Below are 13,511 nucleotides of genomic sequence, written 5' to 3'. Positions count from 1 at the left end.
CAGAATACTGTAGTCTTGTGTGCCAGCCATACCGGCTCTGCTGGAACTGCCATCCACAGAGTCCCGCCCGCTCCCCTCCGCCCGGTGCCGGAGCTCCTGCCTCAGGCTCCTACCTTTCTTCAGCTTCCCCGTGTGGCCAAAGTGCCAGAAGGGCCTGGCCTTGGCGTGCGGGGGGTTCTTGTGGTGCATGTTGCCCATGGTGCCAGCGAGTTTAGGCAGCACCTTCCCTCCCCCTCTCCTGGGTGGAGGAAGCGCGGGCGCTACATGACTGCACCAAACAGGCTTCACCTTGGCCTGCTTCCAGCTCCAGAGCGACGGCGCTCAGCTCCGGTTCCCATCCCTCCAGCCACGGTCAAGCCCTCAGCTTTCCACAGGCTGAGCTCTCACTGAGCTCCCGGAGCCAATCACAGCTGACACAGAGGAGGGGCCTCCAGCAGAATAGCTGAGATCTCACCCTCCCTCTCTGTCTCTCTGCCCGCCACCCCATCAGGTTGGCTATAGAGTCCATGGCTCGGCCAGGAAGTGGGATACAAAGTAGGTGATGGCCAGGATTGGCTTTAGGATCCTTTGGGCCTGCAGTGTGGTGGGTCTTGGGGATCCTATCCTACCCCTGCTCACCCCAAGCTCACACAATATCTGTGACCTTTCCGCATGAACTTCTCTCACCCCCACCAGCCAGCGCCAGCGATGACACGCCCGTCCAGCCCACCCTCACTGCTATAGCAGAAGCAGCAGCAGAGCGAGGAGAGGCTGACAGAAGAGAGAGCCTCAAAAGCAAGTAATCTTTCTGCGCCTCAGTTCCCCATCTGTACAATAGGCATGCAGGGGGGGGATGTTGAGATGATAAATACATTAAAGGTTGTGCGGCGCTCAGATTCTAGGGTTATGGATACGGTTTTGTCACGGTAAAATTAGGCAAAATTCACAAAGCAGCCAGGATAAAAATGTACAGAATCAGAGCACTGTCATGGGAGGGGCTGAAGCTAAAAAAGGCACCGAGATCTGTTAAAGTCACGGAATCTAGTCACCAAATCGTATCCTGAACTATGGTGATGGGGACCACATACGGACCCAAGACAGGCACACCAAGTCTTGTAAACAGACTCCCAGCTAGGAGAGCACAGGTACAGCCATTTACCTTCCACGGCCCGCTCTTCACACGAAGCTATAACAATGCAACTTGAAGCGGATTTGACACAGATTAAGTTAAACCGACATAACTTTGTGCATGGACACTTACATCGCTGTCAGCCCGGCTCGTACTCACCCACTGGCGCAAATTAAACCAACAGGAACCAGGCTGACAGTGATATAAGTGTGTCCACACACTAAGCTGCCCTATTTAAAAGGACCGATTCACGTTAACTCAGTGCGACTTCTGTGCAGAGAAGTCCTGAGACAGACAGGACATTAACCCAGAAAAGCAGCATGTCAGATGGGTGGTCTGGCTGAACTGAAGCTTTCTCCTCTTCTTTGAATTCGAAAATTAGATGATGTGAGGGCAGGGAGGGTTCAGCTGGTCAGAGCCATGGGCGTCACGGGACGCATTCCCAAAGGACAATGTTTAAGTGATTCATCGGACACTCTGCTAAGGAGGAAGGATGGTTTTGTGGCTAAGGGGCAAAACAGGGAATCAGGAGCTGTAGGTTCAATTCCCAACTCTGCCACAGGCTCTCTGTGCAACCCTGGGGAAGTCACCTTCTCTGTGCCTCAGCTCCCCACAGTTCAATGGGGATAATTACTCCTCCTTTCTTCTACACACAGCCTGTCTTGCTGATTGAGACTGAAAGTTCTGTGGGGCAAGGACTGTCTTTTACCATGTACAGCACCTAGCCCCTGACCTTAGCTGGGACCTCTAGGTGCTGCTGTAATACAAATAACTAACAGCAGCTGTACCCAATGTGTCAGTCTGTGTGGTGGCAGCTCTGCCTTGGCGAATGCTGGGTGTGTGAGAGGATGGATGGGCAACGGCTCAGCCTGTGAGATCCTATTTCACATTGCCCGATACACCCTAGTTTACGACACAGACTTTCCACCACCTGAGGACTGGGGTCAAGTCCAAGAGAGACAAATCTGAGAGTCTTTGCCTTGTGTCTTGGAGATGTGTTTTCATCCAAATTGCAAGATCACACCAGCTGGGGGGGGGGGTGTCTCTGGCGGGAATCACATGCCGGCTGCCCCACATTCCTGCGTTTCCATAATGAAAGGACGGAAAGGGCTGTTCCTTTCCCCTGCAGCCTCGCAGGGTCTCCCCCAGGAGAGGAGGTGTCCTAACGCAGCGGCTTCACTGTGGCAAAAGGAAGGAACCTCTCCACTCCAGACTCCCCCCTCCTCTCTGCATGACACAACGGGGAACTCGGCAGCAGTGTGCAAAAAGGACGTTGCATGCAACAGATTTTCCACATGAAGCATTTGCTCCTCTCCTGCCACGAAAAGGACCAGCCTGTCTCGATACAGCTTGAACCTTCACTCCCTGCCCCCAAGACAGAAATGCCAACCCCAAATGTTCAAAAATCATGAGTCAGGCTCACCAAAAATCATGAGCCTGGCTTTAACATCATGAGATTAAGTAAAAAGAATAGATTTCGTGTTCTTTTTATTTGCCTTCTGCTTTTTGAGCCATTAGGGGTGTACTGGGGTCACATTCTGAAGCTTTCTCCACAGCCACGAGGGCTAGAAACTTACTTTTTATTTAAGAATGAAGGCTGAAATCATCACATCTCCCACATCTCCCATCTCCAGGAGCTGGGGCTTTGAGGAAAACAATAATTATCATAAGACTCATGACATAATCATGAGAGCTGGCAACACTGTGACCCTAACCGCTCGACTCAGCCACTCTGCACAGCATCCAGACTTCACTGCCTCTGATCACAGTATCTGGGCTATAGGCACATCTATGAGGCCCAGGACATTCGGATAAAGCTCTGAGGCACAGAAGGGCTGCAGGGATGCAAAGGCCTCAGAGCTGGACTGAGTCCGTGTTTGCTGGGATTAAGGAAGGACGGTGGCCTGGCCAGGTTTATATACCACACAGAAACAATCTGCTCAGCGCAGGGTGCTGCTGACATCACTAGTTTCAGACCTTGCTGCCTCTATGGCCCCTTCTACATCAAGGGCATGCCTGTCACTCCTAGTTACAACACAGATTACCCAGGAGCCCCACCACCTATCCCATGAGAGCAGCTCATTACCCAACAGCTTGCTGTTTGCACTGGAACAGACCCTGTCACAGGATCCTTCCATCGCAAAGCCCCCAGCACGGTCACGTCTGCACACTTGCTACAGCTGCAGCTGGCCACACACGTCTCTGCCTTCTGGACTCAGATTTTACCACACTGCACTCAAGAGTCTTCTCAGAACACAGGCCAGCAGCCTGCAAGCACCGGAGATGTTCCCAGCACGTCATTCCCAGCAAGAAGGCACACTCCCATTGCTACACAACCAGGTGGCAGCAAGGCCAGCGAGGACGGGGGTGCAGTGCAAGGGGCCTTTCTGCCTCTAGCATGTGCGGTCGAAGAAATCCCCTAGTTATTCATCAAGGGGGCCAGGTAGCTCAGGGGGTTGGTGGTGACAGATGGCGGTGATCACTTCAAACACAGCTTGGGTCCCGAGCAGCCAGTCGCTCCCCGTGGATGGCAGTTCGGTGGCCCACATGAAATGAATGGAGGGTCTCTGTCCAGTTCCTACAAGCGCCCACGTCACAGACCTGACACCGACTGGGCACACTGGGGGATGGCCCAAGGACTGAATGGCCCATGGGAGATTGAGATGCCCTCTTGACCCCGGAGCTGTTTCCTTCTGGTCAAAACTGAAGCCCAGTGACTGGGCAATGAATGGGGAAGCTCGCCTGCCAAGGCCTAGGCCAGACCCGTTCTGTGGCTAAACAAACCTCTTCAGTTCCCAGAGCTGCCAACCTGGCATCTTTCCGATTCAAAACTGTGCATCAAAGCACACAATTTGAGGTTCTAGTGCTGGTCCCCCTGATCTATAGGGCTCTTCTCCTTGCTAGACTGAGAAAGGCTATCATCTCCACAGCCACTGGCACCTAGCTTTCGCCCCATTATACCAATGAGCCAAAGTCCTACAGGGATGGGACCCAGATAAGCCAGCCTTAGGATCTTCTACCCCTGATACTCCAATGAGCAGACACGGAGCAGGATTCGGCTACTAGGATGAGACAGGAATTCAATTCAATGGAATTCAGAAGGAAAAAAGGTAACACAGAAAAGGTTGAAGATCCCAAACCCGTAACTGAAAAAAAATAACCAGAAGGGTTCCTACGCATGTTCTGTAAAGTCCGAGTCCAGGCTCCTAAGTTTGTGTGAGTCTCTTGCTACGGCTGATGGCAGCACCAGCCTCCACAGCAGTGGAAGGAGTTCGGCTCCCTGTCCCGGCTGAGGTGTTCAAGTGCTCATGGCCTGCCACAGCAGAAGCACAAGGGCCTGAACTCCAGTTTGGCAGGTAGACATTTTACTCGGCTCTTCACCTTTCAGAGGTTTCTGTTCCTTTCAGTGCTGGAGTCAAATCAATGACCATATTGTTTTATGAAATAAAACCTTCCTTATGAAGAGAAATCTGACTCCAGCAAAATAGTTTTATCGGATCTTATGGAACATTATTTGCATCCAGTTGTCTCCAGGTGGAATGGCTGTGGCTGGCAGACACACCTCTCTTTGTTTGGCAGAGAAGCTTACAGTTTCCAGCTCAGACCAGCCAGTAGATTCCTGTTGTTCAGATTTTCTGAGATGTCACTCTTGGCTTTCTGCTGATTAACAAGTTCATTACCAAATACACAGAAACAGTTCCCTGGATGAGAGATTCAGGAATGTCCACTTGGCCTCGCATATTACAGCAGAACTCTCAACCTCCAGCATTGGGATACAACAGCTGTTTCTGCAGAGAACTGGGGTAGCTCTATTATATTATAGCAATGGTTCTAGGAACCTGTAGCACTCAGATACAACTTCGCTATCTCAGCTGTTATCACACAGTAGCATCCAGGGACTTCTAGCCCTGACTCGTAATTGTGCTGTTAAAGCATAGTTCCTAGGAATCTCCAGCACTAACCCACAACTACATCTTCTCTGGTATACTGTAGTCTAGCACCCGGAAATCTACAGCACAGAGATAACAACATCACTTCTGCTCTATCACAACCTTGCTCCGGGGATCCTCCAATACAGATACACAATTAGGTTACATTGGCTCACCATGGCAAACAATAATCAAATCGTATGTAATTTCCAACAAGCTCTCTCTCCTTGAAGGTACTTAATATTTTATTTGTTAACAACAGTGACCCCAACAATTTAGGAGTCTGTTGGATCAAATTAGTACAAAAAATTAGTAATTTAAAGTTATTGTAACATCAACTCCTGTGTTCTTAAAACTCTTCAGAAATAATATTGTGAAACCTATACCAACAACCCAAAAGATGGGCCAAAATCACTAGGACATCATTCCTCAATGACATTCTATTCAAATCATCCTTCCGGAATGTGGTGCCGGTGCACATGCATTTTCACAACAGTACTAAGGGACAACTTAACTATTGGGGTGGATTTGCAATCACAATTTTTTTTAATGCTTTTCTTCTTTCTTGTCCCCAAGTGAAACACCCCCCCCCCCCCACCAAACCCCTGGAGAAACTGACTACCCACAGGAAATGGTGAATCTGACTATACACAAATGCACAAGGGTTCAATGGTTAGGACACTAGCCTGGCACTCAGGAGCAATTCCTTGCTCTGTCACAGATATCTTGCATGACCTTGGGCAGGTCACTTAATTTCTCCATGCTTCAGCACCTCATCTCAGAACTGGGGATAACAGCACCACCCTACCACACAGGGGTGTTGGGAGGATAAATACATCGAAGACTGTGAAATGCTCAGACACCACAGTAACAGGGGCCATTATAAGTAACTGAGGCAGATAGATTAGATAGGATTGACAAATTGAGTAAAAAGAGCAACATCATTGAGTCATCTCATTTCCAGTGTTCCAAGGTGTTATTGGGAACAGCAGGAGGTAAATTATTTTCAGAGCGAAGCATGGTGACAGAGTCCCTCTAACTATCCAGTTTCCTTCTAATATTGTGGTAACCCAAACAGGTTAACTAGACTCACTGTACCCTTCCATACTCCAGGTGCCAACAGAGATTACAGCCACAGGATTTATTTCTTTTAATAAACAGGAGAGAGGAACTTGGCCAAGCAGCTGGACGGAAGATGTTGCTATTTAAAAGTAACAGTAGGGATAACAGTACTTTGCAGAGACAGGGAGGGGCTCTGACAGCACTAGGCCTCAGCTGCTAATGCAATAAAACAGCAGCAGTCAGAGGAGAACAGAGGAAGAAGGTACCTCAAAAGCCAGGGAGTCAAAGCACGCACAGGGATATTCAATGGAACTGAAAAGTTGCAAGTTTCAAACCCGCAGAAGAAAATACCTCTTCATGCAATGCACCGTTAGCTTGTGAACGCCCTGCAACGAGGTCTCATTGCAGCCAAGAGTTGGCAGGATTCTTTTCTTTTTTTGAAGTTTGGACACATTTATGGATAATTAGAACAACCAGGGTTACAAAAGAGAGGGTTTTTAAAACTTTTGGAAGGGATCGAATATTCTCCTGGCAGGCTACCTCTGACTGGGGGGGGGAGGGAGGGGGGAAGAAAGTTTCCCCGAGCATAGGTGACCCTAGAACTGCCGACTGCAGGGTTAATTTCACCTTTCTCTGATGCAGCTCAGTTGGTACTGGTCAGACAGAGACAGGATATTTGACTAGATGGACCACTGAGTTCTCCAGTATGGGAATTCCTACGTTTTTATGTTCCCGTTATCTCAGGACTCAGCAACCCAGCCCTTGTTTACACCCAAATTGTGACTAGACGCAGGCCAAAGCTCAGGGGAATTGGATCCTGACTCAGCCCCGATCCATGCCTCCCTTGACTTCACTGGAATGAATTGCTCACTCCTCTTGCACAGCCTTACTGGCTGGAGTTTTCTAGCATATGTCTACATCTCCTCCCCAGGGGAGAGGGCTCTTGTCCCAGCATGGACACAAGAGGGAATGTTTCTGGATGCATCCCAGCCATCCCTTCCATAACCAAATCTAAGGCTTCATAATGTGCAAGAAAGTGCGAGATTCACGCTGCTGGCTGCATCTCTGCTGAAGAACATGGTACTTCACAGGATTCCAGGCCGGTCTTTGGAAGGGCCTGAAGCACCTCCCGAAACCAGAGAAGTATAAAAAGATCAGCAGGCACCTCCAGCAACCTGGGCAATCAGAGCCCCCTGGGCTGACCCAGACCTGCCTAAACTCCAGACTGTTCCTCCACCAGTACCAGCCTATCGCCTCCTGCTTGATAACTGGAAAATTCACAGACTCAGGCAAAACATATTACTGACAGATCAGTCCCCATCATCAGCAAAAGGCAGACCTAGCCTCCATTCAGGTCAGTATTTCAGGCAGCGGCAGCTGAGCGTTACCCGACTTCAGTCCACAGCACTACACCCATAATGCACATAAGAAACTAATCAATAACTGAGCACTTCGATAGCTGTCACTCTTTCTATTTTCAAAGCGCTGCCCAAACATTAACTGAAGAATCCTCACAGCCCCCGCCCCTGCCCAAGTGACCTAATGAAGTGTTTCCACCCTCATTTTATGGAGGACAAGGACATTGAAACACAGACCGTGACTTGCCCAAGGTCACATAACAAGTCAGTAACCAAGCCAGGCTTTCAAGCTTGCAGCCCCGTGCTTAGTCCTTGGTCCATGCTGCCTTCATGGCCACATCCTTAGAACACAAATGGCTAAGCAAGTGGGATAGGAAGGGTTAAACAGGGTGTGGTCCCTTCATGTTCTGCATTTTGGAAGGGATCATGTTATTGAAACAGACGGAGTGATTTAATCAGGCACGCAAACTGCAATCATTTCACATGCATGTTGCTTCTACCACTCCACACCTCTCTCCCTATCACACTAAGAAATGGCTACACTATGGAAAAGAGGCAAGGAACTCTAAGCACGGTTGTACATGCTCCATGGCGCACGCATACCCAGCCTGCAGCCTCCCACACAAGAGGGAGGTGCTTCATACTCACAGCAGAGCAGCATAAGGCATGCAGCTAGTTTAATTTTGGGGAAGTGGGGCATTTAAAGTAGTTTGAGTGGGCATGGAGCAGATATCCAATTTACACTTGTCAAAGGGCTGTCCAGCAATGCTGGAAAGAAGCATAACGCTGGAATCCTAGCTGGCATTGACACCACATTGCCAGTGTCCTAGAATTGGCAGGATGCTACCATAAGAGAGGTGCCCGTCTAGTAGAATGAGAGCCAGCATGCCGCATGTTCTAATCCCAGCTCTGGCAATGACTGGTTGTACAGGCCCTGTTCTGAGGACTAGGTATGGAACTGATGCCAGTATTAGTGGGGCATATCACACTGAGCAGATTATTTTATTCAGGTTCTTATGCTTTGCCCATCACCGTGGTATCGGAGCACCTGACGCTAGGGGAAAGCTGCAGCCAGACATGTCTGACAAGATGTGCTGGTAGCAGCTTATGAGACTGTTAGGTGAAAACTCAGCCATCTTTCAAAGATCTCTTTGTGAGAGCAACTTGCGTTTCCATGACTGTTCCCCCTCCTAGCACAACTTGAGAGCAATAAATAACCAACCAATAAAAGAGCAACTGAGTGTTGATAAAAACAGCAACTTCCCACATTACGGATACCTGTAAATTAAATTAATTAACGCCCAGCGAGGGAGCAAGGACGATAACACTGGACAACGCATCATGGTGCGGGGCATTCCTCTGGATGGATACCACAAGAACCTATATCCCCTTTTCCAAAGGGCCAGGCAGAAGAGACTTCATTTTGATGAACTAACAGGTGAGCAGAGACACTGGCGTCCACAGGGCCCCTGACACCACATCCTAGCACTGGCAGAACACCTCCAGGTTATAAGGAACAACACCTCCAGCAGCACTGTGCTTATTATTTGGATGCTGGGCCATTTGCAAATGAAGAAAGGCGATGTTAAACAGAACAGCGCCTCCAGCAACGCAGCATCACCTAGCCCTGAAGGCTGGAAGAGGGTATATAATAACCCTGGGATGAAGGGCTGAGTCCCTATTTGCATGGCTCCCCGTAACAGCCCACACAGGAGCAGTGGCAGGAATGAGCATAGCATGGGTTTGTTAGCAGGATTGTATCCTGCCCTGCAGAGGGATGGCATTGTTGATCTAACAGGTCTCTGCCATTTCCGGTTAGGATCTTACAGCCAGGCTTTGAAGGCCTGTCCCCAGCAGCCCCTAGCGTCACCCTGAAGTCACGGGGAGGAATTATATCCAGGTAACCAGGGCCAGCACCTCCAGTGGCTCAACCCCACCACAGCGCCAGGCTGGAGGCGTTGGCAGTAGGCTGTATGCTGCCAGCAAGGGGCTGCACAGCTCCTGCCAACACCCTGCTGAGGAAGAAGAGGAGGAGGAATCTGGAGTTGCTCCAGGTTTCTCCCCGTCTCTGTGACCTTCTGAGTCAGCGGGGAGAGAACATGCCCAGTGAACCGGTAACATCCCTTAGGCGAGGAATGAGATTACAGGGGGCGCCTGGCATTCCCGATTACAGGGAACTGGAACCGGCCTGCTGCAATAGCCACAACAACAGCGAGGGGGCAACGGGCAGCTAGTCCCCGCAAGGCTGGGTGAAGCTGGCTAGCCCCACAGCAGCGCCGGAGGCAGAGGGAAAAGTCAGGGGCAGGAAAGGAGAGGGAGAGATCCGGCCAGCAAAGAGCCCCCCGCCCCCGCCTCGGGGGGCAGCCCCGCCCTACCTTTGCCCTTCTTGCTTCGTTCGTCTTGCTTCTTTCCCTTCGGGGGCGCCTCCCCCTCCGCGGGGGGCGCCCCATGGGGGCCGGCGGAGCCGCTGCCCTTCTTCTTCTTCCTCCTGCCCCGCAGCCAGCTGAAAGCCCGACGCAGGCTGGAGGAGCCGGACTTGGGCTTCTTCTTCCTGCTGGGGCCCTCGGCGGGCGGCGCGTCCCCCTGCTCCTGCCCGGCGGCCGGGATCCAGGTGTCTTCAGCCGCCGCCGCAGGTGCAGCCCGCGAGCGCCTCCCGGCCATCCCGGCGAACGGCCCCCGGCCCGGGGAAGGGTGGGTCGGGTCGGGTCGGAGAAAGCCCCACTTCGCTGCGGGGAGAGCTCGCCGGGGCTACGCTCCGCCCGGGGGAGCCGCCGAGCGCCCCATCCGGGGTGGGCTGGGGTGAGGCGCCTCCTCGCCCCGTCTCCTGCGCCCCACGCGGGAACCCCCCTCTGCCGTGCGCCCCAGCTCCCCTCGCCGCCTCCGGGTGGGTGACAGCCCGGCTCCCCTCGCCCAGGGCTCCAGGGGGCCCCCCCTCACCTGCGCCGCGACCCCCTGCGCCTTAGCGCCTCCAAATTCTTCCGTCCCCCCCTTTCCCGTGCGCCCCAGCCCAGGGCTCCCCACCCCCCGCTCCGCGCCCGGCTGCACAAAGCGCCGAGGAAGCAACAGCCGGGGAAAGTTTCTCCCGGACAGGCGGCGGCGGCGGCGGGCCGGGGCCGGGCGTGTGTGGGGCGGGCGGGGCCTGCCGAGCGCGCTGGGGGTGTGGGGAGAGGCTCTGCCCCCGCCGGCCCCTCACTCCGCCTCCCCGCCCGGCTGCTCCCCGCCCGGGGCTCCGCGGACGCACGCTCGCTCGCTCGCTCCCCACCCCGCGCTCCCGGCTCGTAGCGCGCACCTGAGCGGGGCCGGGGCCGGGCCCGGGCTGAGCGGCCCATCGCGGCCCGCTGCCAGGGGAGGGCGGCGGCGGCGGCGGCGCGGCAGGTAGGCGCGGGCGGGCGGGGGCAGCGGCCTGGGCCGAGGCGAATAGGTGGGGCTGGGGCGCTGCCTAGAGGAGGGAGAGGGGCTGACCCGGAGGATGGGGGCGGGGTGAGGCTCAGGGAGCTGAGCTGCACCTAACGGGGGGTGCACGGGCCCCGGGGAGGGCTGGACGTAGGGGGCAGTTTAAGATGGGGAGGAGTTAATCCCTTCCTGCTGGCTGGGGAGGGGCGCCCTGCTCCAGACCCAGCCACCCCCCAACTCTGCGGAGGCTCCGAGGAGGGGGAGAGAAAGGCCCCGTTGTGGCTGAGTCTGGTGAGAGGGGGCAGCGGAGGGGCGAGCATGACACAAGCAGGCTGCAGACGCCGTGCCCCGCTCTGGGTAGGATGTAATTCTCCCCTCTCGGCCTCCTCCCCCGCTGCTTGCCCTGCCGTGTGTTTGGCGGAGGGGAAGGGGATGTCTGCATGGTCTGAGACGGTTCCTTTTCATGAGGGGTCGTCTTTAAACAAAATAATCACTCGTTTTAATGGAACTTTCCCCTTTGCATTACATTAAAATTGGCCCCTGATCCTGAGCCCCATCACACTGGACTCTAGGGGCATTTCCAGCATCCCCTGTAACTCTCATTCTGGCCCTGGTGGGTTTGGTTAGTTTTTTATTTCTAAAACCCGCAATTATAGCATTAAAACGGAAGTGAGCGTGGAGTCTATGGGTTAGAGCTGGGGACTACACGCTTACATTTAGAGGACTGGGAGTTAGGGTTCTACTTGGAAGTCTTGGACAGGAGTGTAGTCTAGTGGTTAAAGCAAGACACTGGGATTTAAGACATCCATCTGTCTAATCTGCTGCCACTCAGGGGGATATCAGAGCACCTCCTAAATTCTTGTGTGATCATGGGCAAGTCTGTACCTCAGTTTCACTATCTGAAAAATGGTAAGTAAAAAGATTTAAAGCTTCACAGCTCACCTTACAGGGGTGTACGGGATCTTCAGAAGAGATTAAAATGATATATAACAACATAAAGTCAGTGCAAGGGAATTAGGAGGGAGTGATTCCTTCCAGTTCTCATGACTGTTCTTTCCCCTTTTATTGCAGGCAGCCTGGCACCACACTGGTGCTTTGCATTGAAGTCCTGAAACTTGATGTATCCTGGAAGCAAAGCAGAGTCTAATTGTTTCCCCTTATTAGCTTTGTCATCATTCATGACACTTCCTGAGCATTACTGGGGAAGGGATGGCCTAAGTGTGACCGGGGCCATTAACCCTCTGTTGGTCATTCATTCCTAGGAAATGCCTTGTGGCCAGCTACTGGTTGTTGCTCATAAGTCTCAATTGGAAAATAAAAAGATATTGGGTTTTTAACTGTTTGATGCAGTTTTATTAGTCTAATTATAAAATAAGTAATGTAAGATACTGTGAGAAGAAAAGTATTGCCTCTTAGGTGCAAAAACCCCACACCTGACAGTACAAAGCCGAGTTTACTTAAATTGTATATTTTTCTCAGTATTATAACTGGCTGGACCCAAAGCTGGTGGTCAGATACTGAGGTGATGAGAGCACTATAAATATCTACTGGAAATAGTGTATAATCCCAGACAAATTTACAACTCTTATGCATCCACTTATTGACCGATAGACAAACACTCCCAGACAGACACAAAGCATTTAGGGGAAGGAGAATGTCAAAGCAGGCTGCCAAAATAGCTGCAGTTGTGTATGTGAGCCATGAAGATTGCTTGAATCATCCTCTGCTCTCAAGATTCCATTCATCTCCTAATGATGCATCCTAAAGCCTCTGAAGGAACTGTTATGCATTCTGTCAGAGCTATTAGTCGGCAGATCTTTGACATGATACATTGGAATGGCTGGCAATGCATCCTGCCCGCCAGCAACTTGCAATATTATTGTGTTAAAACAAAGAGGCAAGCTACAAACCTAGCAAGAAAGCAGAAACTAATTTTCTGTGTTACAATGCTATGTGACAAACAAGTTATCCATGTTTAAATTATTATGCAGATACATTTTCTAACTGTATAGGCTGCCTGATAGGTTGCATTTTACAGAGCTGCTTTCTTAGAGGCTCACAATGGTCTGCCTAAATACTGATGGCTTTTGCCAACTTCTAGAAATGGCTAGAAGAATTTTAAACCTCACCCTCTGGAAACTAGCCTGTCTCCTGTGAGCTTCCCAGTGCATGTTTGTTTACTGTGTCTGCCTTATGCACATGGTCAGTTCTTAGGGCAAGAACTGTGTGTATTTTGTGTCTTGTACAAAGCTGAGTGTCTTATTGCTGCTTAACAAATAAACGAAAAGGCTTCTAGACTGGAAACATGGATACTATGTATCCTGGATTCCCCCCAGAGCAAGGCCGGGATCCCCAAACTTTAACTTTAATTTTCTCTTTTTCTTTCTTTTCTTTCTTTCAGTCTCTCCTCTTAAACTTCTTCACACCTTTACTTAGATCTAAACTGTGATTGAAGTATTTAAACTGTATTTTATGATTGCTCCTAGTTTTGGCCTATTCCTTGGCTTGCCTGCTATTCTATGGCATTTTTAATGTTATCCACGGGCTATGGTGTCTTTACCTTCACCCTTCAGTAAGGTCTTAGGTAAAATGGTGCCCCTGTCATCTTCCCTCCCCTTACACCAAAAGATCTGTGACCTAGTTACTAACCCCTGCAACAGG

At 51.4% G+C, this 13,511-nt stretch overlaps 1 protein-coding gene and 1 long non-coding RNA gene across 3 annotated transcripts in view; one reads left to right on the top strand and one right to left on the bottom strand.

The window, feature by feature from the left end:
* Positions 1-10,322, bottom strand: part of NHSL3 (NHS like 3) — a 50,745-nt gene extending 40,423 nt beyond the window's left edge. Inside the window, exon 1 of one of the 2 annotated variants that reach the window (XM_067533843.1) lies at positions 9,833-10,322. In XM_067533843.1, coding sequence (XP_067389944.1) covers positions 9,833-10,118 — 286 coding nt within the window. In that variant the 5' untranslated portion in view covers positions 10,119-10,322. Of the gene's footprint in view, positions 1-113; positions 220-9,832 lie in introns of those variants that run through there. The other variant, XM_067533844.1, reaches the window with a different exon arrangement.
* Positions 10,323-11,000: 678 nt separating this feature from the next.
* LOC137143836 (uncharacterized) lies at positions 11,001-12,187 on the top strand. Its single transcript, XR_010917274.1, has 2 exons — positions 11,001-11,207; positions 11,922-12,187. It is a non-coding gene; the product is annotated as an uncharacterized lncRNA (long non-coding RNA).
* Positions 12,188-13,511: the final 1,324 nt, after the last annotated feature.

Source organism: Emydura macquarii, unplaced genomic scaffold (genome assembly GCF_026122565.2).
Source record: "Emydura macquarii macquarii isolate MOO-44397 ecotype Brisbane River unplaced genomic scaffold, CSIRO-AGI_Emac_v2 contig_3348, whole genome shotgun sequence".
Lineage (NCBI taxonomy): Eukaryota > Metazoa > Chordata > Testudines > Chelidae > Emydura > Emydura macquarii.
The sequence above is the reverse complement of the archived record's forward strand: the minus strand, read 5'-3'. Positions and strand labels throughout refer to the sequence as shown.